General features: G+C 37.6%; 1 protein-coding gene across 4 annotated transcripts in view; it reads right to left on the reverse strand.

Moving 5' to 3' along the window:
- NIPAL2 (NIPA like domain containing 2) overlaps window positions 1-27,308 on the reverse strand; it is a 104,311-nt gene that overhangs the window by 42,910 nt on the left and 34,093 nt on the right. For all 4 annotated transcript variants that reach the window (XR_012416557.1, XM_073999170.1, XM_005563774.5 and 1 more), the window contains exons 3-4: window positions 26,029-26,200; window positions 9,245-9,304 (exon numbers count right to left, since the gene is read on the reverse strand). Coding sequence is in view for 3 of the 4 variants with exons in the window: in XM_073999170.1 (XP_073855271.1) it covers window positions 9,245-9,304; window positions 26,029-26,200 (232 nt within the window). In the remaining variant the exon portion in view is untranslated. The remainder of the gene's footprint in view (window positions 1-9,244; window positions 9,305-26,028; window positions 26,201-27,308) is intronic.

Consider the following 27,308-nt stretch of genomic DNA (forward strand, 5'->3'; position numbering starts at 1 on the left):
GCTTTTGTGGGATAACAGGAGTCAAAGAATAAATTGGACTCCTTAACATCAAACCATTTGGGAATACCCTCCCATAAGTACAATCTCTCTGGATTCCTCAGGCTTATGGTAGCAAAACCTTGAAGAAGCCCTCGATTGAAAATCTCAGTGATGTGGTGAATTCAAGTAGTCCATCAGAAAGGCTCCCATTCTTGAGGCAGCTCTGCAACCATAACAGTCAATCTGTCTTCTCAACCAGAGACAATGGGGCATTTAGCTAGTTTAGTGTTCTAGATATTGGCTCCAAATCAAGCTGACTTCTGGTGTGGGAAATGGAAGGAAGGAAATAGCTCTCCTCTCACTATTAATCTCGTGATATTCTATTTAGGGAAACCTTTTCTAGGTGACCCGAAATAATCAAATTGCTTGTCTCTGGAAATTGCTGATGAGTTGACTGTCATTTTTGTTTCTATGATGACTCTATCTGGTCTTACATCAACTAGGATCTCACAGATGATTTGGTGCTTTTGATGTCTAAGGGAGAAGAGAGAAGAAAATTCTATAGTTTTGAGCTGATTGAAGGGGAGAGACATCTGGTGCTTTTACTTTTTAAAGGAAAAATAATCATTAAAATAATTAATCCACTAAGAATCAGAGCACAGTCCAAAACCTGTCATTGACTTAATAATACTTGGCGATTGCTTTCAGACATAGCTTTATGAGGTCATTTTTTGAGACTAGTGGTGAAAAGCTTCATAGTCACAGAGTAACATTTGGCAATAAATTAGTTCAGCTTGTTTCCACATGGTCCCCAAATCTTCATTTGTTCCATCATGAAAAACAAACTTCCATTTGCTTGAAACAGGGAAAAATAAATGATTTTCCTTTACACATTTTGATAATTTAATTTTTAGCATGTTCATATGTTAATCTTTAAAACACACCACTAACTACTCTTTTCCCTGTTTGGTTTTAGTCCCTATGAAGTAAAAGACGCTTTTTTTTTTTTTTTGCTTTTAACAGGAAAAGCTACATTTTCTCAAGGCAACAGCAACAAAGGCTCAGAGCAAATACACGTGACTTGACACATTTCTGAGAGAGGGGTTGGGAAAAGTCCTTCCTTGGACTTCCGTAGGTATGAAGTGGGTTGCTACATCTCAGATAATGATAATCTTAGGATATCACTTGTTGGAGGCAAGGGTATAGAATAGGTGACTCAACCCTTTTTTCATTCCTAGGACACTAGATTAAAGGCAAAAATTGGTCATGTTTAACTATGGTATGAAATAAATGTGACTTATGAGTTACATGGCCCTACTCCAAAAGCATTAAGTTAGGTAGGAAAAAACAAAACAAAGCACCCAATCAGAGTTGTGGGAAAGATTACCTGGATTCCTAAAGTGTGCAAAAATGTCCTAATCAAGGTTTCCTCTGATTAATTATAGAGTACAGTGGTGGGGGGTGGTGGTAGTAGTAATAATGACAATTATAGCTAATATTATTGAACACATTATGTGATAGGCTCTGTTGTAAGAGTTTTACATATATGAACTCATTTAATCCTGTAAGGTATATAATATTATCTTTATTTTAAAGATTAGAAAATTGAAGCTTAAAAAGCTTATGTAACTTTGCAAAGGTTACATAAGGTTCCTCCAGTGTAGCCTTAAAAAAGAAAAAAGAGAAAGGTTATATAAGGTTACATAACAGCTTTCTGATACTAAAGACTCACCCTAACTTTATACTATAGCTATACCAGATTGCCATTTTTAGGATACTGGTCCATCATGTACTAGTTATGACCTTGGGCAGGTTACTTAACCTTTCTAAGTATCAGATTTTGCTTCTGTAAATGGATTGTTCCTACATTTAAATGAGATAATCCATGCAAAACACTTAACATAGTATTTGGCAAGAGTAAATGTTTAATAAATGTTAGCTGCTTTTAAAAGATGAGGAGGTAGGCCAGGTGCGATAGCTCACACCTGTAATCCCAGCACTTTGGGAGGCAGAGGTGTGTGGATCATGAGGTCAGGAGTTTGAGACAAGCCTGGATAACATGGTGAAACCCTGTCTCTACTAAAAATACAAAAATTAGTCGAGCATAGTGGCATGTGCCTGTAATCCCAGCTACTTGGGAGTCTGAGGCAGGAGAATTGCTTAAACCCAGGAGGTGGAGGTTGCAGTAAGCTGAGATCACGCCACTACACACCAGCCTGGGCAAAAGAGCAAGACTCTATCTCAAAAGAAAAAAAAAAAGGTGAGGAATTAGCAAAGAATCCCAAATAATTACTTAAAAGTTTTATTTTGTTAGTTTGTTTTCTTGATATGTGTGTGTGTGTGTGTGTGTGTGTGTGTGTGTGTGTGTGTGTATTTCCCCTTCCTTATATTGCATTTTTAGTATTACCTCTTAGGAATCTCTCAGCAATGAAAGTGGTAATAGAAATTATGACAATTATATTGACAAAGCTTTGCATTTTTCAAAGTACTTATATATGAATTAATTAATTTGATCTTCAAAACTATCTTATATATTTGTCAGAAAAGTGAGGCTTAGAGAAGTTAAGTAATACTAGGTTGCCCATACAGTTGATAGCCAGAGTTGAATCCAGATCTGAAGTTATGAGAGTCAGTTTAATTTAGATCCTTTAATGTTGAGAGCTGGTTTATTGTTTAGTTGATAATGCGTTCTCTAAGTATATAATAAAATAAACTGTACATATTGATATTTTTATTTCTTCCTTTCCATAGTTACAACTTGCATTTACTTTTTTCCTAAGCCTTACAGGCAGGAGTTATGGTGGAGTATGAAATAGAAATTTACTTTACCTTTTCGTACCTTTGTTAACATTTCTCATGTTATTCCCTCTGTATGGCCTCCTTCAAATTATTGGATGTAGCCTATGCCTGTCCTGCCCAGCTGTCAGAACCAATTCAAATGTTATCTCTGCTGTAAAAAATTCTCTCTGATCTTCTCAGCTAGAGAAGAACAGAGCTAAACCTGAGTGTTTTGTACCCTAGGGGACATTTTGGAATGTTTGGAGACATTTTTGGTTGTCATAACTGAGTGGGAGGATGTTAGAGGGATCTAGTGGGTAAAGGTCAGGAGGGATCTTAAAGATCTTACAATGCACAGGGCAGCCCCTACAATGAAGAATGATCTGGCCCAAAATCTCAGCAATGCTGATTCAGAAACACTTCTAAACTAAAGACTCATGGCATTATGGCACATATCCTTTTCTACTTAAAAAAAACTTATTTATGAATATATTTTATCATGGCCTATAAATTATTTGAGGACAGGAATTCTGTCTTAATCATCTTTTTATCACTAATATTCAAGATTAGTTTGCAAATCCCCCTTTATATCTGCATTCTGTCATTAAACACCTTAGGTTAATTTCATCATTATTCAACCATTAACTATAAAAGATGACAGATATTAGATAAAAGGATTGAAAGTTCCCTTAAGTCACTTGATAAATGAGAAAAATAATGTATCTAGGAACTAATTTTTAGCTTATAAAACTCAGGTATTGGTAATTTTTTTTCACCTTTTTTCTTTTTTTTTTTTTATTATACTTTAAGTTCTAGGGTACATGTGCACAACGTGCAGGTTTGTTACATATGTATACATGTGCCATGTTGGTGTGCTGCACCCATTAACTCGTCATTTACATTAGGTATACCTCCTAATGCTATCCCTCCCTCCTTCCCCCACCCCACAACAGGCCCTGGTGTGTGGTATTCCCCTTCCTGTGTCCAAGTGTTCTCATTATTCAATTACCACCTATAAGTGAGAACATGTGGTGTTTGGTTTTTTGTCCTTGTGATAGTTTGCTGAGAATGATGGTTTCCAGCTGCATCCATGTCCCTACAAAGGACATGAGCTCATCCTTTTGTATGGCTGCATAGTAGTCCATGGTGTATATGTGCCACATTTTCTTAATCCAGTCTATAACTGAGGTATATTTGGGTTGGTTCCAAGTCTTTGCTATTGTGAATAGTGCCATAATAAACATACATGTGCAAGTGCCTTTATAGCACATGATTTATAATCCTTTGGGTATATATCCAGTAATGGGATGGCTGGATCAAATGGTATTTCTAGTTCTAGATCCTTGAGGAATCGCCACACTGTCTTCCACAATGATTGAACTAGTTTACAGTCCCACCAACAGTGTAAAAGTGTTCCTATTTCTCCACATCCTCTCCAGCACCTGTTGTTTCCTGACTTTTTAATGATCACCATTCTAACTGGTGTGAGATGGTATCTCATTGTGGTTTTGATTTGCATTTCTCTGATGGCCAGTGATGATGAGCATTTTTTCATGTGTCTGTTGGCTGCATAAATGTCTTCTTTTGAGAAGTGTCTGTTCATATCCTTTGCCCACTTTTTGATGGGGTTGTTTGTTTTTTTCTTGTAAATTTGATTGAGTTCTTTGTAGGTTCTGGATATTAGCCCTTCATCAGATGAGTAGATTGCAAAAATTTTCTCCCATTCTGTAGGTTGCCTGTTCACTCTGATGGTAGTTTCTTTTGCTGTGCAGAAGCTCTTTAGTTTAATTAGATCCCATTTGTCAATTTTGGCTTTTGTTGCTGTTGCTTTTGGTGCTTTATACATGAAGTCCTTGCCCATGCCTATGTCCTGAATGGTATTGTCTAGGTTTTCTTCTAGGGTTTTTATGGTTTTAGGTCTAACATTTAAGTTAGACCTAAAACCATTAATTTTTGTATAAGGTGTAAAGAAGGGATCCAGTTTCAGCTTTCTACATATGGCTACCCAGTTTTCCCAGCACCATTTATTAAATAGGGAATCTTTTCCCCATTTCTTGTTTTTGCCAGGTTTGTCAAAGATCAGATGGTTGTAGATGTGTGGTATTATTTCTGAGGACTCTGTTCTGTTCCATTGGTCTATATCTCTGTTTTGGTACCAGTACCATGCTGTTTTGGTTACTGTAGCCTTGTAGTATAGTTCGAAGTCAGGTAGCATGATGCCTCCAGCTTTGTTCTTTTGGCTTAGGATTGTCTTGGCAATGCGGGCTCTTTTTTGGTTCCATATGAACTTTAAAGTCATTTTTTCCAATCCTGTGAAGAAAGTCAATGGTAGCTTGATGGTGATGGCATTGAATCTATAAATTACCTTGGGCAGTATGGCCATTTTCACGATATTGATTTTTCCTATCCATGAGCATGGAATGCTCTTCTATTTGTTTGTATCCTCTTTTATTTCGTTGAGCAGTGGTTTGTAGTTCTTCTTGAAGAGGCCCTTGTAAGTTGGATTCCTAGGTATTTTATTCTCTTTGGAGCAATGTGAATGGGAGTTTACTCATGATTTGACTCTCTGTTTGTCTGTTATTGGTGTATAAGAATGCTTGTGATTTTTGCACATTGATTTTGTATCCTGAGACTTTGCTGAAGTTGCTTATCAGCTTAAGGAGATTTTGGGCTGAGATGATGGGGTTTTCTAAGTATACAATCATGTCATCTGCAAAGAGGGACAATTTGACTTCCTCTTTTCCTAATTGAATACCCTTTATTTCTTTCTCTTGCCTGATTGCCCTGGCCAGAACTTCCAACACTATGTTGAATAGGAGTGGTGAGAGAGGGCATCCTTGTCTTGTGCCAGTTTTCAAAGGGAATGCTTCCAGTTTTTGCCCATTCAGTATGATATTGGCTATGGGTTTGTCATAAATAGCTCTTATTATTTTGAGATACGTTCCATCAATACTGAATTTATTGAGAGTTTTTAGCATGAAGGGCTGTTGAATTTTGTCAGAGACATTTTCTGCCTCTATTGAGATAATCACGTGGTTTTTGTCTTTGGTTCTGTTTATATGCTGGATTACGTTTATTGATTTGTGTATGTTGAACCAGCCTTGCATCCCAGGGATGAAGCCCACTTGATCATGGTGGATAAGCTTTTTGATGTGCTGCTGGATTCAGTTTGCCAGTATTTTATTGAGGATTTTTCCTTCAATGTTCATCAAGGATATTGGTCTCAAATTCTCTTTTTTTGTTGTATCTCTGCCAGGCTTTGGTATCAGGATGATGCTGGCCTCATAAAATGAGTTAGGGAGGATTCCCTCTTTTTCTGTTGATTGGAATAGTTTCAGAAGGAATGGTACCAGCTCCTCCTTGTACCTCTGTAGAATTCGGCTGTGAATCCGTCTGGTCCTGGACTTTTTTTGGTTGGTAGGCTGTTAATTATTGCCTCAATTTCAGAGCCTGTTATTGGTCTATTCAGGGATTCAACTTCTTCCTGGTTTAGTCTTGGGAGAGTGTATGTGTCCAGGAATTTATCCATTTCCTCTAGGTTTTCTAGTTTCTTTGCGTAGAGGTGTTTATAGTATGTTTATAGTATTCTCTGATGGTAGTTTGTATTTCTGTGGGGTCGGTGGTGATATCCCCTTTATCATTTTTTATTGTGTCTATTTGATTCTTCTTCTTTATTAGTCTTGCTAGTGGTCTATCAATTTTGTTGATCTTTTCAAAAAACCAGCTCCTGGATTCATTGATTCTTGAAGGGTTTTTTATGTCTCTATCTCCTTCAGTTCTGCTCTGATTTTAGTTATTTCTTGCCTTCTGCTAGATTTTGAATGTGTTTGCTCTTACTTCTCTAGTTCCTTTAATTGTGATGTTAGGGTGTCAGTTTTAGATCTTTCCTGCTTTCTCTCGTGGGCATTTAGTGCTATAAATTTCCCTCTCCACACTGCTTTAAATGTATCCCAGAGATTCTGGTATGTTGTATCTTTGTTCTCATTGGTTTCAAAGAACATCTTTATTTCTGCCTTCATTTCGTTATGTACCCAGTAGTCATTCAGGAGCAGGCTGTTCATTTTCCATGTAGTTGAGTGGTTTTGAGTGAATTTCTTAATCCTGAGTTCTAGTTTGATTGCGCTGTGGTCTGAGAGACACTTTGTTATAATTTCTGTTCTTTTACATTTGCTGAGGGTGCTTTACTTCTAACTATGTGGTCAATTTTGGTATAAGTGCTATGTGGTGCTGAGAAGAATATATATTCTGTTGATTTGGGGTGGAGAATTCTGTAGATGTCTATTAGGTCTGCTTGGTGCAGAGCTGAGTTCAAGTCCTGGATATCCTTGTTAACTTTCTGTCTCATTTATCTGTCTAATGTTGACAGTGGGGTGCTAAAGTCTCCCATTATTACTGTTTGGGAGTCTAAGTCTCTTTGTAGGTCTCTAAGGACTTGCTTTATGAATCTGGGTGCTCCTGTATTGGGTGCATATATATTTAGGATAGTTAGCTCTTCTTGTTGAATTGATCCCTTTACCCTTTACCATGGCCTTCTTTGTCTCTTTTGATCTTTGTTCATTTAGAGTCTGTTTTATTAGAGACTAGGATTGCAACCCCTGCCTTTTTTTGTTTTCCATTTTCTTGGTAGATCTTTCTCCAACCCTTTATTTTGAGCCTATGTGTGTCTCTGCATGTGAGATGGGTCTCCTGAATACAGTACACTGATGGGTCTTGATTCTTTATCCAATTTGCCAGTCTGTGTCTTTTAAAAGGGTATTTAGCCCTTTTACATTTAAGGTTAATATTGTTATGTGTGAATTTGATCCTGTCATTGTGATGTTAGCTGGTTATTTTGCTCATTAGTTGATGCAGTTTCTTTCTAGCATCGATGGTCATTACCATTTTTTTTTTTCTTTTTGAGATAGGGTCTCACTCAGGTTGCCCAGGCTGGAGTGCAGTGGTGCAATCTTGGTTCACTGCAGCCTTGTCCTCCCAGGCTCAGGTGATCCTCCTGCCTCAGCCTCTCAAGTAGCTGCGACTACAGGTGCATGCCACCACACCTGGCTATTTTATATATATATATAGTAGAGATGGGGTTTTGCCATGTTGCCCAAGCTGGTCTTGAACTCCTGGACTCAAGCAATCCATTTGCCTCGGTCTCCCAAAGTGCTGGGATTATAGGCATCAGCCACTGCATCAGGCATTGGCCATTCTTATTTCTGAGTCCATACATCTTCCCCAAATGATTCTACAAACCACATTATATTAAAAAGGGTATCGAAAAATAGTATGTTGGGAGAGATAGAATCCACATATGAATGCATTTAGAAAAACATTTAACCATGAAGAATTTGACAATGTTGACTAAAAACTCTGCTAGCAGAATCAAACCAAGGAGGAAAAGAAAAAGAGAAAACATTTTCAAGACATTATGCTCAAGGGAAACATGATCAGGGAAAACAAATGCTCAACATACCAACACTGGTGTCACATTTAGAGCTCAAAATTTTAAAAAATATGATCTCCCTGGAAGAGGGGAGGCATTGTTTTATTTAAAGTGCCTAAAGTATTTGTATTCATTATCATATGTCAGCAGCAATTCAAACAGGATTGTGTCACAGAAGAAAATATGATTCTCTATAATTCTTCTCACCAATGATATGTCCAACAATAGCTGGAAAATGCAATACATAAATGATGGCTTTGCCATACATCAGAAATGTTTCTTACAGCCAAGAAGGCTACTGTCATTTTCCATTAATAACTATATGTCCAAATAAAATATTTAAGAACAATGTTCTGTGCTACTTTTGGGAAAAGCCAAATATAAATTGTAGTTAGTTGGTGCAGCAAATTTTTTGTGGTTTTCATTTTTATGCAATACTTTCTTGTAACAACATAACAAATATATCCTTTGGAGTGTGGTAGTCTATTAGGTAACACAGATGTTTTCATTGAATTTTATTGTGTTCATACAATTTTATAACATTAATATTATTATAAAGACCCATTATAAAATATACAAATGCTCAACATACCAACACTAGTGTCACATTTAGAGCTCAAATTTTAAAAAAATATGATCTCCCTGGAAGAGGGGAGGCATTGTTTTATTTAAAGTGCCTAAAGTATTTGTATTTTAATGGGTTATTATAATAATAAAATGACATGAAATTATAATTCAATGCATTATAATAATATAAACCACTCAATTGATTAATATAATAATCCATTATCAATTATTTTATAATAATTCATTATAATTATTAATTAATAATTTGCTATAGCAAAAATTGATCACATTTAGCAGTGGTCACAATAGAAATGGAAGTATTTCATGTGAGAAGGGATGGCAGCTCCAAGACAGAATAATGCTTGTCTCTAAATGAGACTTACACCCATTTCAGTAATTTGTTTCTAGTTTTTATTGTACATAATTTTTACGGATAGTATTATTTATTTCCTGATCAAGCAATGCTGCAATTACATGAATTAAATAATTACTTACCTAGTAAATCTGAGGCTCTCAAATTGTCTTTCAGAAATGTAACAGAAATAATGGCACTACCTAGAAAGAAAATGGCCATTAGTGGTAGTTCCAATATAAAAGTGTCTATTACGCAATGCCTTTCGAAAGAAGTTAAGCAATTTGTGTCTTACGCCTGATGAGCTATGTCCTGATCAGAGACATTCAGCAGTTGTGGCTATAAAAAGGCCTTTCTTCCCCCTGTGGCTGAGGATATGTGAAAATTGGTGTGGTTTACAACGGATGTGTCTTGTATATTGTGAGGGCTTAATAAAGGTTTACTAAATGACAGAACAAACGAATGGAAAGAAAGAAGAAAGGCAGAGCAGGAAGGGGTAGAAAGACAGGAAGAGATAGAAAGGAAGGAAAGAAAGAAGGATGGGGCAGGGTGCAGTGCCTCACGCCTGTAAGGCTCAGCACTTTGGGAGGATCACTTGAGTCCAGGAGTTCAAGATAAGCCAGGGCAACATAGTGAAACACCCCATCTCTACTTAAAATACAAAAAATTAGCCAGGCATGATGGCATGGGCCTGTAGTCCCAGCTACTGGGGAGGCTAAGGTGAGTGGATTTCTTGAGCCTGGGAGGTTGAGGCTGTAGTGAGCCATGATGGCACCACTGCACTGCAGCCTCAGTGACAGAAGGAGATCCTGTCTCAAAAAAAAAAAAAAAAAAAAAAAAAAAAAAAAAAAAAGAAAGAAAGAAAGGACAGGAAGAACTTTAAATATGTGCTAAACTGAAACTCATGATTTCCCAGCATTTCCTCCCATAATTCCTGTTCTGACAATTCCTGTATCTACTTACTAACACCAGAATCCCAGGACTTCTCCTATTTCTTTTCTATTTGACGATCCACATCCAACAGGTCACTGGGTCAAAGTCTGTAGTCCACTCTCTAGTTTTTTCTTTTTTTTGAGACAGGATTTTGTTCTTTTGCCCAGGCTGGAGTGCAGTGGCAAGATCATAACTCACTGCAACATTGCACTCCTAGGCTCAAACGATCCACAGGCTTACGCCACCCTCCCAGCCAATTAAAATTTTTTTTTTGTAGAAATGGGGTCTCACTATGTTGCCCAGGCTGGAATCAAACTCCTGGGCTCAAGTGATCCTCCTGCCTCGACCTCCCAAAGTATTGGGATTACAGGCGTGAGCCACTGCAACCAGCCTTATTTCCCTCTCTGTTAGGTCTGTTCCCGAATCTTCATTCCTGTGATCACCAGCCCTGTCCCAAGCTCAGGGCAGCTTCTCCTCTGGCTTAGACCATTAGCTTCTCTCTGACCTCGCATTTCCCCCTTTTCCCCTTTCCCCATACCACCACCAGAGTAATCACTCTAAAATGCAAATCTGATGTAAATACACTGCTTTCAACCCCTAAGTGGCTGGTCTACAGGACAAAGGTCACACTACCAAGCTGAACACTCGAAGAGCTATGATTTTGCTTCTGATGCTTTGGTCACATTTGTCTTTATTTCTTTGATAATCTGTAGTCCACCCTTACTGAAGTAATTATAATTCCCAGAATCCACCGTGCAGTTTCATGCTCAATGGCTTATACATGTCCAGCTCTGCCCCTGTCCTTGTGACTAGCTCTAGACTCAAGTGTCACTTCTGGATTCCCCTGGGCTGAGCTGATCACCCCACCCGTATGCTCTGATGACCTCTGTTTATAGCTTTTTCACCACACCTAGATTTATATGCCTGTCTTCCCCTGAAAGACCATCAGTTCCTTTTAATCTCAGATATGTCTTCTTATTCTTCTAAGAGCTCCAGTGAGTAGCTGTATCTAGCACATAAACAGTGTTCAATAAATGCTCATTAAATGAAATGAGAGAGTATGGGATCTCAGCCTTGCAGCTGTTCTCCTCCATTAGTGACACTACTGGACTCTCTCCCATACAGTCGATCCACGGTCTGCTACTGTCACCTCAGGCATCAGGGTTAAACTGAACCTCTCTGAGTTGTTCCTCTTATGGGGCCATTTCTCTATGAGTATAGGCATGGGAAAATCCAAAATTGTAATAATACAAAAAAATATGCAACATAATATATGCTGTAAATTTTTAACAAAAACGATTTGCTGTTTGTTTTTTAAAAGCAAAAGTACAGGAAAGAAAATGATCATAAAATAATATCATCCTGTAAAGAAAATTGCCATTAATATATTGGTGTTTTTATTTCTCTTCAGTTGAGATCAAACTTTAGTGGCAAATTTATTTTCTCAGTTTCCTCAGTCAACACATTACAATTTGCCATGTCATCAAGAATTCTTCATAGACATAATTTTAATGGTATAATAATCCATTAAACAGATGGTGTGGTTAAATTTGAATGTGACTATATCTGATATTTTGGCAGTTTATTGAAAACAAAATAAGTCCACACCAGAAACCCTCATGTGGGTTAAGATGGGATGCTATTTGTCTCTGTTGGGTTTTTTTTTTTTTTTGTCTCAACTTAGCTTTTTCTCATTCTGGTTGATCTTTGTCCTTCAAAACTTTTCCTGGGCAGGTTACTTATAGGAAAGGAAGCTTCACACAGAGTAAACCAGGCCTGGGAAATGCTCATGAGGCATGAGTTTGTGTGTTGTGGTTTCAAAACATTAAAGCAAGATTTTCTGTAGATAAACTAATGCATGACTACATGGCTCATTAAATTAAGAAATGAATTTGGGATAGGTATAAAAATGTATGCAAATTTTCTATTTCAGATTTGAACCAAAATAATCCAGGGAAACTAATTTCACATGGTAGAGCATGAGAAAAGGTATTAAAAACCTGAACCCCTACCCCACCCTCCAATCCCAGACTTCCTGTGTAATTAAGTAAGGGATGTTTCTAAGTAGGAGATAGATTAGCAATAAAAATAGGTGAAGTGTTGCTGCGTTAACACATCCCAAATGTGTTCCATTCTAACAATCCTTGAGGTGACCATTTCACAACAAAGGATTATAGTAAGAAGGGAAACATTGCTTACATGGAATGAGGAGACTTTAAGCTAGTAGGAGACATAGACATAATCCACTCCAGGTTCTAAACTTGAAATTGGGAAACTGAGGTCCAAAGAATTTGTTTGTCTATTCACTGAGCCATCCATTTAAAACACATTTACATTACAGCAGAGCTGGAACAGGCACCCATATTTCCTTACTCTCAGTCCAGAGCTCTTTCTAGTACACTATACCCCATTGGCTCCCTTGAAGTAAGAAAACATCATTTTACTTTTCTTGTTGCTAAGCCACAGTTTCTTAATACATTTACTTTCAGAAGGAAGAGGGGAAAATGTTATATGGGAAATAATTTCATTGCTAAAAGCAAAAAGGACATAATTGGTAACAAAAAACTGGAAGTACACTACTTGTATCAAATTATATCAATTGCTATAAAATAATTGTCAGAATTTTATGAAACATAAATATGCTACTCTTCCTTTCTGAAAGATAATAGAAGTCTAATGCACTTCCATATTCAGCTAATAATATATTTTTTTTCTGTTTTAAGAGAACATGAGATTTTCTACAAAATTTTTAGGTAATAGAACAAAAAGATATTTTAGTTTTATTTATCTAGTAAAAAAGGCAATAAAAAAGAACATTCTATTAAGATACATTTACTTTCAACTCATTTATCTTGCAAAACATGCTAAAATGAGAGCTGTGCTGAGCAAAAAGGCAGTATTGAGCAATAGCTAATAACATGACTTTTAAGTAGAGTAGTAAATTTTTCAAATGAGAAAAATGTAAACTGAAGTACTCTCATATATGTTTGTAATCAGAGGTCTGTCAAGTTCAACACTTTTTAGTAGTTGCTATAACAATAACCATTGCCCAATGAACACCTAGAAAAGGGGGAACTCTATTATACTTTTATTCCTATAGTAAAATTTAATATTCAAAAATAGAGCATTTCAAGATTAATCATTTAAAAAGCATGAAAACAGAACACACAATTGATTGCTTAGGTAAATATCCAGTCATAACTATAGTTTCACCATAGCTAGTACAAAATTAAACAGATTTGTACTAGCTATGGTGAAACTATAGTTATGACTGGATATTTACTTAAGCAATCAATTGTGTGTGCATTTTTGGTTTGAGACATGTTTGGGCAGAGACTCATGAATGCTTTTCCCTCTGGCCTTCAGAAGACACTGGTTTACAGAGAGTGCTCACTGATCTCGGTGCTTTATTAAAAAGTACCTTTTCAGGGGGGAAAATTGATGTAAGAAAAACCAGGAGGAAGATGCGAGCTCTCCTAAGCACACAGTAGTCCTAGCAGGTTAATAAAATGTCCCTGCTTCAGACAGGCTATTTTCCCAGTCAAAACTCACTGCCCATAGTCAGTGAACTGTTATTCTTGGCAGGTGGGAAATGTTTATAAAATGTGACACCCTTTCCCCATAAGCTTATCAACAATTGATGGCCATTGCAGTTACCCAAGAATCATCTTATCTTGGGGCCGATATACAAAATTTGCAAAAGGGGGTCTAATCTGAGCTGAGCTGTCTTCAACTCATTCTTATTTCATTATCCTTAAGGAAATGCTCAGTTGGAAAGGCTGAGGCTGATTCACGAGGATGCTGGGAAGTGGAATACGGACAGGAATTAGCCAAAAAGACTTCCCTACTGTTTTGTTACTCAGAGTATCACTCCAGGTGAAAAGAAGAAGGTCCTATTGAAGAACTGAAGTTCCACAACACTGCCTAGGTGGCTGGGTGCTGGGCTGGGGTGTAGAACACCTGGGTTTGAGTGTTGCTCTTTCCAGAACCAGCTATGGAATACAGCACATGTTAACACGCTAGCCTCAGTTTTATTTCCTCAACCAGTGAAAGGAAGCATTTGTGCTTCATCCTTTCTAATTATTCTCCTTGCTTGAACATTTTATAAATAGTCAGTTATTAGAAATAAGAGTGCATGGATCAAGCTGTGCTCTTTGTGTTTTCCCAGGTGGCTTTCAGTATTTGAGGGAAAAGAGACAGGTCCTCTGTTTTCCAAGATGACCATGGTCTATGTGTGCACGTATAACTGAAAGCACCAAGATTTGACACAGCATCTTTCCTTTACTTAGTGATGATACGTGTGAACAGGTATACCCACCAGTAGGCAAAGAAACACAACCCCGATGGATAAATGAATGGGCAGGAACACAAGGAATTAAAAAATGAGAGCAGACAAACACATACGTGAAAGTCCAAATCATCAGTAATAAAGATAATTTAGAGCCAGGTGCTCTTTTCCACATGCAATTTTAAGGCTGAGTATTGACAGGGAAGAAGTAAAGTCAGTACGCCCTCACATTGCTAGTGTCATTGTAAATTGATGCAAACTTTCTGATGAGTGATTTTACAATACCTATCAACAGCATCAAACAGTTCAAATTCTTTGACCTAGTAATTCTGCAACTGTGAACTGTTCTAAGGAAGCATTCTAAAAAACTGAGAGTCTCAAGCCTAAAGGTGTCAATTACAAAATTATTTTTCATAGTGGAAAACTGGAATAATCTAAATGTTCAGCAATAATCAGTAGAATATTATGCAGCTAATAGAATTTATTATGGAAAATTACATAGTGATATTGAAAATTTTATGCTATTATGTTGAAGGAGGTAGAAAATTATATTGATACAATGATCATGACAGGAAAATTTATACATAATAATGGTGGCTGAATATTCTACTTATTAAGGGTTTGACATGGAATAATTAACTCTTTCTATCCTCCCAACATCTCAGTGAGATAGTTGGCATTGTTATGCTCATTTTACAGGTAAAGAAGCTGAGGCTTGGAGAGTTTAAGTTTATTACACAATGTCATGCAGTGACTCCAGAGTCAAGCACTAGACCACAATGGCCATAATGCATTAAAAAAATAAAAGGTGAAAGGTAATATACCATTGGTATACCATGGTATAAAAGGCGAAAGGTAATGTACCATTGATAATATACCAATTTATCAAATTTCATTTAGACAGGAGGAATAAGTTTTAGTGGTCTATTGCACAGCATGGTGACCAAGTTAACAGTAATACATATTTCAAAATTCCTAAAATAGTAGATTTTAAAAGTTCTTTTTTTTTGAGACAGGGTCTCCTTCTGTTACCCAGGCTGGAGTGCAGTGGCGCAGTCATGTCTCACTGGAGCCTCAACCTCCTGAGCTCACACGATTCTCCCACCTCAGCCTCCCAAGGAGCTGGGACTATAGGCAATACCGTGTACTAAAATCTAGCCTGGATAGTTTTTCAATTTTTTGTAGACACAGAGTCTCACTGTGTTGCCCAGGCTAGTCTCAAACGTCTGGGCTCAACTGATCCTCCTACTTTGGCCTCCCAAAGTGCTGAGATTACAGCAAAAGCCACTGTACCCACCCTAATTTTTATTTATTTATTTATTTTTAAAACGGAGCCTGGCTCTCTTGCCCAGGCTGGAGCGCATTGGCGATCTCGGCTCACTGCAACTTCCGCCTCCTAAGTTCAAGCGAGTCTCCTGCCTCAGCCTCCCAGGTAGTTGGGACTATAGGAGTCCACCACCATGCCCGGCTAATTTTTGTATTTTTCGTAGAGATGAGGTTTCACTATGTTGGCCAGGCTGGTTTTGAGCTCGTAACCTTGTGATCCTTCCGCCTTGGCCTCCCAAAGTGCTAGGATTACAGGAGTGAGCCACAGCGCCCGGTCTTTTGCCTACATATTTTTAACCATACAAAATGAGAAGTAGATGAGATGATAAATATGTTAATTAGCCTGATGTAATATTTTTACAGCATATATGTCTATCAAAACACCACACTGTACCCCATAAACATATAAAATTATTTGTCAATTAAAACAATTTTTAAAATTACATTAAAAAATAAAAAATTTTGAAAAGATAATATGCCAAAATCCAAAGAGTGGTTCTGTAGAAGTCATGGGGGGTGGGGCGGGGGAAGACGGCAGGAATACTATCCATAAGGGGAAAGGACATACAACCTTCTTCTAGTCTTTCCTCTGGTGCAAAATGGTACCTCCATGGAGGAGTCTAACGTATTTAATGTATCCAGTTGCCCTTGAAGCTCTAATGCTTTAAGGTCAGGAAGCTTCTCAGCAGCAATTGCAGTGGACTGATTCCTACTGGTGAGTCATCTGTTCTCCTATTAAGTGTCACTTAGGTTGGCAATCAAAATGGAAATTCATTTAGGTTGGCAATCAAAATGGAGATTCATTTTGATCAAGGTTCACATAAGGAAACCTATACATGGGCATTTGGATTCAGGTAAAAGACCAAGCAAGTTTCCGGTGCCTTCCAATGATGTCGGGGAGGGTGCCAGTCCCAGAGCGAGGTATGTGTCTTGGTTTTGTGCTTCCTTGTGCGTCTTGATTTACTTAGGAATCAACTCTCGGTTTGTCCTTCATTCACATACTCTCTGATATCCTTCAGTTTATGAGACTCAGTCCAAGACCAGCTGTTATTATGGAAGAGTTATTTGATGCTCTAAGACCCATAGCAGGTCACGAGAGAGAAAAAGCCAACCATAAATTAACCTGATGCATGAGTATTCAGAAAAGTTGTAAATACTTGGTTTGGGTTCTTCTGTAATAGCTACTAATGAGGATTAGTAAATGAGAAGTTAAATACCACACTTCTCTGTTAGCAATTTAGCTCAAGGGCAGCTTTTTACATGTCAGTTTAGAACTCTGTGTCTGTAGAATAATAGGTAAATGGGTATTCCCTTTTTAAATATGTAACATTAAGACATATGTGTGCTTTTTATTTAAACTCTCTTCCCCTAAAATAATAATTTTTTATTAAAAGCTTAATGGTACAGAAGACTGTTCAATAACTGTTTAAATGTTTAGGGTCTGTTTAAATGATTTCAATAACTGTTTAAATGATTTTGTTCACTTTTGTTCCTCTCTGTTTTTTTTTACCCTTCATTATCACTTCTTAAAGACAAATGTAACCCAAAGCTAAGACAATCAATTAATTTTACCTTACTCAAATGTGATTACGGACATGATATTCTTATCTGATTCAGCTGGGGAGAAAAAGAACATTTGGTTGACAGGTTAGAAACTCAAATGCCTATAAGGGCCTTTAAGGTAATCCTCTGAAGACAAAAAAAATAAAATAAAATAAGGAGGGTGGGCCATAGTAATAAGAGGGATGGGCTCTGGTGAATGAGGGGGGTGGGTGTGGTGATGGGGTGTAGTCTGTAATGTTGAAGGGGTGGGCTCTGGTGATGAGGGGGCTGGGCGTGGTGATGGGATGTAGTCTGTAATGATGGGGGGTGGGCTCTGGTGATGAGGGGGTGGGCGTGGTGATGGGATGTAGTCTGTAATGATGCGGGGGTGGGCTCTAGTGATGAGGGAGTGGGCATAGTGATGGGGGTAGGCTGTAATGATGAGGGGGTGGGCTCTGGTGATGAGGGGGGTGGGCATGGTGATGGAGTGTAGTCTGTAATGACGAGGGGGTGGGCTCTAGTGATGAGGGAGTGGGCATAGTGATGGGGGTAGGCTGTAATGATGAGGGGGTGGGCTCTGGTGATGAGGGGGGTAGGCGTGGTGATGGAGTGTAGTCTGTAATGATGAGGGGGTGGGATCTAGTGATGAGGGAGTGGGCATAGTGATGGGGGTAGGCTGTAATGATGAGGGGGTGGGCTCTGGTGATGAGGGGGCTGGGCGTGGTGATGGGGTGTAGTCTGTAATGACGAGGGGGTGGGCTCTAGTGATGAGGGAGTGGGCATAGTGATGGGGGTAGGCTGTAATGTTGAAGGGGTGGGCTCTGGTGATGAGGGGGGTGGGCGTGGTGATGGGGTGTAGTCTGTAATGATGAGGGGGTGGGCTCTGGTGATGAGTGGGATGGGTGTGGTGATGGGGTGTAGTCTATAATGATGCGGGGGTGGGCTCTAGTGATGAGGGAGTGGGCATAGTAATGGGGATAGGCTGTAATGATGAGGGGTGGGCTGTGGTGATGAGAGGGTGGGCTGTAGTGATGGGGGGTGCTGGCCATGGTGGTGAGGGGCTGTGGGGCCATGGTGAACTATTCAAGATCAGTGAAAGGTGGCACTCCTGAATCAGCCTTAGCCAACTGCAAATCCAGCACTACCAAATTTGATTCTTTAGCCAAAAATTCAGCTTTTTTGTGTGTGTTATTGTCTAATTTTTACCCATAGGAAATTAATTAGTATTCTTTAAAAGCATTGTGTGAGCCAGTCAAAACGTGGGCCAACTCTGGTCTACAGGCAAGTTTATGAATTCTGATCTAGCCTACAAATAAAAATTCCATCCATTTTCATTTCCTGGACATTCAATTTATTGTGTCACCTCTGTGATATAAGGAGAAACCATGTGTATATTTATAATATAGGAAAGTAGAAGATAAAACAGTAAGGAAAACTCTCTTTTACCAAAAAAAAAAAAAAAAAAAAAAACCATGACATGAAAATAACATATTTACATAATGATGATACAAACAGAGCCTCACATGTAAATATCTGGCTTGTGGTTTCTGACCACTTATAATGGCAACTTTATTGTACTTCTAAAAAGCAAACCACAAAAACACTTTCATGTCAGTCACAATCAGGCTTCAAACACGTGGACACATTGAGCGTGCTTACAGGCTGAGTCAACTCTAACCATATTGAGGCACTGCTATGTAATTATCATTCCCCATTAGTTGTAGAATTTTAGGAAAAGAGGTATGTCAATTACAATGTATTCCATGGAATTAAGGTTTGAATATCTGAGGATATGACAGTTTGAAAAATGTCATCTTACAGAGAGAAAAGTTCTACCATTCATGTTGGCAGGAAGAGAAGTGTCAAGTAATTCATGTTGATTAAAAAATTGCTATTGTCATTTACGGAAGATAATGAAGAAGGAACTGTCATTCAGAGACAATTTGCATAATTTCAAACGAGGGAACTTACCTGGATTAAGAACAATAATCCTTTCTTTTCTACGTTTTTCTTGGCATGCATTAATGATTAAAGTTGAAAAGACTCCAAAAAAGTAAAAATACTACCACCGACTAGATTAATTCTGTATTACAAATTTAATTGTGTATTACTTCACCATTAGCAGCCTCTCTAGAAATACTTTGTGGCATGCTCAAAAAATAAGGATGAGTGGAAAAGATGTTTCAAATAAAGCGTTTAGGCTTCAGGAATGCTTTCTGCTGAGAGTGTATGAACGGACATAAAATTAAAACTTCAGAGTTTCACACATTTTATGTAGGCCGGTTTTTGGACAAACACGCAAAAGCAGATAACTCAGCAAGCCACTAAGAAAAGCGATATTTTCTGCATATCTTGAACATTAAAATCAATGTCCATGTGAAGTGACACTATCACAGGCATCCTGTGAGGTTTTAGAGTTCCGGTGACCTCATCCAGGCTGGCACTAAGCACATTGCTCTAAGGGACAAAGAGAATTCGCAGCATCTAGGTTTGGGTAACGCCATGGGTCACTTGCTCATTGGTCTGTTTATGTTTCCTTTCATTTGTTTCTAATAAAAATCTTGGAGACCAAAGTTTCTGCTTGACATGATTTCTTTGGAATTCCAAAAGGCCTCACCAGGGCTTCCTGGCTCTGCTATGACCGTCGTCTAATGGATTACAGATACATTTCAGTTTAGGGCTTCATAACAGCACCACAGAAACACACAAAACAACATGTATTCCACATCATGAATTTTGATTTGAGCAAAACCCAGCATATTGGGGAAAATTAGAGATGGAAAAGACTTATCAGACTCACGCTCTCCTCATTTTCTTAGTGCAGTTAGCTCTCCAGCCTTAATACAAATTAGTAACAGAGCGACTACTTCTCTTAGGAACTTATTCTAGGGCCACAGAGATCTTGCTGCTAGCTGCTATTATCTTTCCATACAAAATTTCAAGTGCTTAATTTAATATAATTTATCCCAAAGTCAATCTATTTATTACTCATTTCCATTCAGCTGGGCAATGATTGAGGTAATGAGTTTATGTGTCTCATACCTGGCATAGTGGATGCTCATTCAATATTAGTTTCTTACCTTTATTACTTTGTCTAAAGTATTGCCTGAATTTAACTTGGAAAAAGCTGATATGTTCTTGCACTCTTTTCTGGTTACTTTTAATCAATATACTCAGAGGCATAGAACTGAAAAATGTCACCGGTGCTTCCATCATGTTTTATTTCTCCCTCCCTCTCTCCTTGCCCCTGCAACGATCTCCCTCCATATCCCACTTCCTTGCTGCTCCATAGACAAGTTAATTTTATACTGAGAGAAGTCTGCCATGAAGCTATGTAATTCCATGTGGCTTCAATTCTTTCGACTGTTGATAACTTCATTGTTTTTAATCATCTTTAAATGTTTAGGCATAGCATAGATCACAGTCATGGGGATAAACAGAAAAAGGAAAACATTAAATGTAAGTCCACGCTTTGGAGATGCACAAATAATTGAACTCAATTCCCAAAGGACAGGCGTATAGCCCTACGAGTGTTCACAAGCATGAATATTCATGAGTCTCTTGCAATGAACTGTTTAACCACCATGCTTCATTAGAAATTGAAATCTTTTAAGCAAGCATTTATCTCTTCCAACACCCTAGAACGGAATATTCTATCCTTGTTTTATCAAAATTCAAATTCAAACCAATTCTGCAGGCTGCATTGTGTGATTTCCTCGTGCCATGCTCTTCCAGGAAGGGCAAATGTCAAGCAACAAGACACGTAGTCAGTCACCAGTCCCCTGGGTCTCAGTTAAATGGTGAGGAAGCACATGAAACAGGTCATTGTGAGCATGCTGAGAGGTGCCAAAGGGGAAGCATAGGGCAGGGTCGCTGTGTGTGGTTGGACAGGCTGTGTAAGTTTTGGAATGCAGAAAGTCTCCACATCTGAGGTGGCACCATCCGCGTCTCACACCTTGTTGATTTGTGTATTTCTCAACACAATTCTCTGACAGATGTTGCCAGAGTGTCCTGCTCTAACAAAATTAATGTATTACAATCATTTGCAGACAGACAGAAATAAAGTATTTTGAGAAAGGGCTCTCTTTTTCTAATTCACAAAACGGCACCACACAGATGAGAGGAAGGCCTGCATAGAGTGTGAAGGGAGCAGAGAATAAGCCTGTTTAATTACCTTAGTCTAAAAGCCAGGGAAGGCCTCCTGAGGAAGGGTTTACCTGAGACACGAAGGATTAGCAGTAGTTTGAAATTTTATTACAAACTCCACAGAATAGCTAACCTATGTCTTTGTACTGGATATCTAGTATAATAATAGTTTCCCAGAAAACATATCCTCAAATCACAGTTGATCTGAAAGGAATCTGCCATTCAGCCTCTCTATGTAGTTAATGAACAAGAGAACACAAGCTCTTTGAAACCAGAGCACGAAGATGGAAAACTGCATACCCATCTAGCTTTCTAAGCATTTCCTCTGACAAACTCCCGTATTTGTTTTCAAAATGTATTTCGTCTTGGTAGGTTATTTGGAAATTCTTCTATTTTCCACTGTGTTTTGGTAGGGAATATGCGAGGGGGTTGAAGGTAATTGCTACTTAATTAGATGAAAAATGAGCAGTGAGGATCCTACTTTTCTGCTCTCCATAAATTTAACCACTGCGTGGATAATAACAATAAAAAGCCTTTCTTGAACTGATTTCTCCATTTTAGAGAATTTAACCATCAGCCATCTTTGGAGGCATGAAAGTATGCTCCATTATAAAGAATAAGGTATTTTATTTTTCTACACACTAATAATCACAAATCATAGTGATGATAGCCAGTGTTGTCATTATGTCAAATACTATCTACCCAACACTGTCCTTAGATGTTTGAGTTTACTCAGTTCTTCCCCACAACGACCTCTAATACAGAAACTACTTCACTCCCATTTTACAGGCTAGGGATCTGAGGCATAAACTGGTTTTAATAATTTGCCCAAGGTCACAGAGCTTGCCAATGGCAGAACTGAGATTTGAACCGTGGCAGTGTGGTCCTAGAGCTCTTGACCTTTCTGCTGCCCTGGTTTATTAGGGCGAGTATTGAACCTAGCCTCTAGGTGAAATTGAAAATCATTAATTAAGCTTTCTGAATTACACAAATCCACATCTAGAATTAACCACACTGCTAGTATAACTCGCGTTTTAGTCAGAATAGATTTTGGACCTATTATTCATTGAGAAAGACTTCCAGTGAGAAAAATAAAGTAAAATTAAAAGATGACACAAGGATACGAAGGTTCTGACTCTCTCAAAAAGCTGGACCCAGGCCTGGGCATCCCTGTGCACTGAGATCATTCCCCATTTTGCCGTCTTCACGGTGAGGCATGGACGGGTTATTTAGGCTGAGTCTCTAGCACGATGTGACTGCCTGTGAGCTTTGCCTTAAGAATTCCCTAAAGGGTTTTCTGCAGAACTGCCTTGAGATACAATCAAGGGAATCTCAGATGCGCTCAGTATGTTTTGGAGACCTGGCGTACTGCATCTGCCTCTCACGATTCACAGTGTGCATGGGCCTGTCTTAAGGCCCCAAGAAGCTCTACACTAATGAAACCTCTGTCACCTTTAAAACCCCAAGTTGCAGAATGCTGTTTGATTATGGAATTCTTTGTTTCTTAGAACACCTATGAATCTACCTGTAAAACTAATGTTGGACAACTGCTGCCTGAAGCTGAGCATGTCAGTGAGGAACAGCAGGACACACAGAGAGAGGGGAAAAAATCACAGAAGAAAGATGTTTCAAGGCAGGAAAACATGGGTAGAGGGCAAGTTGAAATGCCCATATTGCTAACTGTGGTGCTTCTTACAAATGAGTCCTATATGTGACTAGCATATATGTCAGACATATATATGTCAATCATATGACATGCATACTTTAATTGAATACATATTCAATTAGTATAGTATCTATTAATATAGAACTATATTTAATATATATTAAATATATAACAAAATAAAATTTAATCTTATTAAATATAATCAATATATTAAATATATATTAAATATAATCAATATAATTATATTAAGTATAATAATACAATTATATTAAATATGTTAAATACAATAATAAAATTGTATTTATTAAACATAAATATATTAAATATTATATATTCAATTTATATTTAATATTTAATTGAATATATTATACTCAAAGTATACAAATACATATACTCAAAGTATACAAAAGGAGCAGGAATTTTGATTATGTGAGACAAAATAGCAGGTCTGGCATATTAGCAATCATCAGTGTAGTAAAACTAGTCCACGTGTTTACCTGCACTGTCTCTCCCTACTTCTGGAAAGGAAAAATGGAGCAGAATGTGTTGGTGTGAACCAGACTGTCTAAGGAGAGGGAGGAAGATAAAAGACTTAAGGGACTTAACACACTTGGATTTAAGGGCTAAAACTATTGTAAGTGTTCTGGATTTTAATAGTTTCTCTTTCTGTCTCCTTCTCTTAGAAAAGCAACAAAAGACAGAAGAAAAATCAGAAAAGAATCTGCAGTTTCCCATGCAACACTGCAACAGGTCTTATTTTTTATTCAAATTCAATGGGAGATTTGATTTCTTAAAGCTCCCAAGAAATGATACCAAAAAAAAGTTTTAACATAGAAAAGTGTGGATTTTCTGCTTCATCTTTAGACACAGACATAAGACACATCTGGTTTATACTTTCCCTTTTCCTTCAAATTCTCTAGAGTTTCTAGGATCTTTATAAAGAATCTCAGGGTAGCAGGAGTTTGTTCTAGGGAAAATCCTCCATCACCAGCAGTCCCTCACCCACCCACAAAGCTTTACAATGACTTAAATCCAGCTCAGGACTGCTGTGGGAATACTATTTATGAACGTACATTACTGTGTGCAAAGATTGTAAAGTAGGAAATGAGTTGTGTTTGAGGCTGTAAGTTCACGTCTTTGAATCATTTCAGATGGACAGAGAAGGAGGTAACTAAAAATGTTCTGAAGCTGAAACATTAATTGGGGCTAACAGCACACAAAGAAAAATAATCTATAGCATGAAGAAAAAGCCCATCTGTCAAGGCAGTGGGCTCCGAGTTTGAAGGTGGGTGGACCGGCTCGCAGGGGACTTGGGAGAATAGGACACTCTTTCTGAGTGGAAGTTTGGAAAGCTTCAGCTTTCAGTTTTTAATGAGAGCTTGGATCAAGTCTTGCCAAGATAGGCAGACTCACAGGCAGCTTCACTGAAGGTCTAGGAAGGGTACGACTGCTGACTCTGAAGTCCTGAAAACTGCCCCATTCTCACTTCAGGCCCCATGAGGTCTGGTTATATCTCATTTCTGTGAAATCTCTGATCTTTACAACAATATTTCCCCTTGTCTGAACCACCTGGGGTAGCACCCTTTTTCTTATACCCCACTCCTGCCAAAGACTTCCCAGGACCAGGAGACGTGAGATAAATGGAGAATTTCAATACCATATGGTGCACTCACCACCTGCCTTCCCCAGTTATCTATCTAATATGCCCGGACACATTTTTCTCTGGCTATTTCATGGAAACAGCATAAAGTAAGGAACAAAACTAAAGATCAGCATGACAAACACAGTCATTATTGGAGAATAAAACAATATTTTCAAGACAGCAAGAGTCTGGAGGGATCCCAAGTTCACCATATAACTAGATCTTTTATCTGTTATTTCTTAGATTTTGAAAACATAAAATGTCTAAAATGTCTATGTACATGTTGTGTGGTTTACTAAATAGAAAGTGAGGTTTACCCAATTTGCTTATTCTATTGGAATGTTAAAAACAGTAAATGTTTACATAAATTGTGTGCCTCTTCAGAGTAGTAACAGGATGGCTCTTTTAAGTAGGCTATTTCTAGAAAGCAAAGTAAGTGTTTTTTTGCTAAATATTCTGTTATACCTCATCCAAGTATTTTAAATAAAATATTTTAAATGATTGAGATAAATGACTTACAAAATAAAATAAAATTATCTTTGAATCTGCATTGTTTCAGTTTAAATGATGTTTTCTTTAAGAATATCATATAGTTGTTTAGGAGGAACATTTAAATTGGGATATGTAAACATGTGATATGCTTGATCTAGTTGTTAACAGATAATGACTATCAAGTTGTTTCTATTTCAATGAAGTTTCTAAATTCACGCAAATTTAGAAACATCCTGTTTCCATAGCAACAGATAAAGAGTAAAACCAAAAAGATTTTATTGATTTTAACAGGGCTTAGAGAATTTGTTCTCCTTTTTAGCAGTGATTTTTGCTCTTTTTTTTTTAAAGTCTTTCACAACATCTCATTTTCTGTTTTCTAAATGTATTTAGTAAATTACATAAAATTTCAAAGTAGATATTTGTGACATTACTGTAAAATTACACATTCTTATAGTAATGTAGAATAACCAATATTTAATTCTTAATGTCAAACAGATACTAAACTATGAAGTCAAGACCAGACATCAAAGACTCTAACCACAGGTATTATCAGTTTAACATATAAATAAAACATTGCATTACAAATGCTTTTAGGTAACTCATTAATGATTACAAGCATAGTATAACATTTTCTGTCACTGTTAATTTATTAAGACTCAGGCATCAGGCTTTCACAGATAAGTGTTAGAGTCACAAACTGCAAGTTTCTATAGTTAATGTGACAGCGTGACAATGGATCGCTGAAATTAGCAGAATAATTTTTCCATGTTAATGTGCTAAGAAACCAGGCAATAGACTTTCTTTTTTGGTGCATTTGTTGTTTCAGTTGTGTGTTTTTCTCCAATTTTTCTGCTCATTAAGTTTCTGTTTGTCAAAACACACAACAGCTTACCTGTAACAGACACACAGCCTAATGGAGCGATCAGAGTAATGGGAGCAAATCCATAGGCTGCGAAGTTCCCCGTCTCTCCCACGGCCATCAGCAGGACACCACTCCACCACAGCACACTCTTGAAGTATGGCCTTGGGTGCTCCTGTTGTGCCAGCTGAAGGTGAGAATATTTCTGAAAGTAAATCAGAAGATAAATAAGAAAACATTCTGAGCTATGAAGGGAATGCCACTTTTTTTCTTTTGTATTCCTTTAATTCTTTTTATAAGAACACTAATTTATTTTTGTATTTTTTAAAGAACAAATACATTTTTGGGGAATTATTGAAAATTATACTAGGTCATTTTCTAGCAAAGATTTGTATAAACAAATATAGTGGTCACCCCTCGATCCACGGATTCATTTTCTGTGGTTTCAGTTACCCATGGTCAGAAAATATTAGATGGAAAATTCCAGAAATAAACATTTCATACATTTTAAATTGCATTCTCTTCTGAGTAGCAGGATGAAATCTCTTGCTGTCCCGCCTGGTATGTGAATCCTCCCTTTGTCCAATGTATCCAGGCTACAGATGCTCCCCGTCCCTTAGTCATTCAGTGGGCCTCTCGGTTATCAGATCAGCTGTTGCAATAGCACAGTGCTTGTGTTCAGGTAACCCTTATCTTACTTACTTGTTCTATTTTATTATTAGTTATTGTTATTAATCTTTTACTGTGCCTAAGTTATAAATTAAATGTGATCATAGGTATGTATGTATAGGAAAAACATAGTATATACTGAATAGGGTTCAGTATTAGCTCTAGTTTCAGACATCCACTGGGAGTCTTGCAATTTATCCCCTGAGGTTAAGAGGGAATTACCCTATAACATTCTGGGAGATATTTTGATGTTCAGGTTTATTTTGATTCAAATCGTTTTAGAGACTGCAGCAATTTGATTCTAATTCAAACTGATTCATTAAATGATTTAAAATGGTTTATTTAATTCCTGATTTGGTTAAAAATTCATATTTCCTTCAATTTGCATTTAGCAAATCAGCAATTTATTCAGGTTTCTAATTCATGTTCAATTATAGTTCCTATTTTGTATTCTACATTCTTTCCTCAAGACCATTAGTCTATACTGGCATATTTAAGAGCATTTTAAAGAAAGGGGAAAAAACCCTATAATCTGTACTTTTATGAACTGCTTCTAAAAAGTATCCATATCCCACCTGAGGTGAAGGCTATGAAAGAAATCAAAGTACTGCAAATCAAACCAGTGACACCATAGGCCCCTTACC

Source organism: Macaca fascicularis, chromosome 8, assembly GCF_037993035.2.
Source record: "Macaca fascicularis isolate 582-1 chromosome 8, T2T-MFA8v1.1".
NCBI classification, from domain to species: domain Eukaryota; kingdom Metazoa; phylum Chordata; class Mammalia; order Primates; family Cercopithecidae; genus Macaca; species Macaca fascicularis.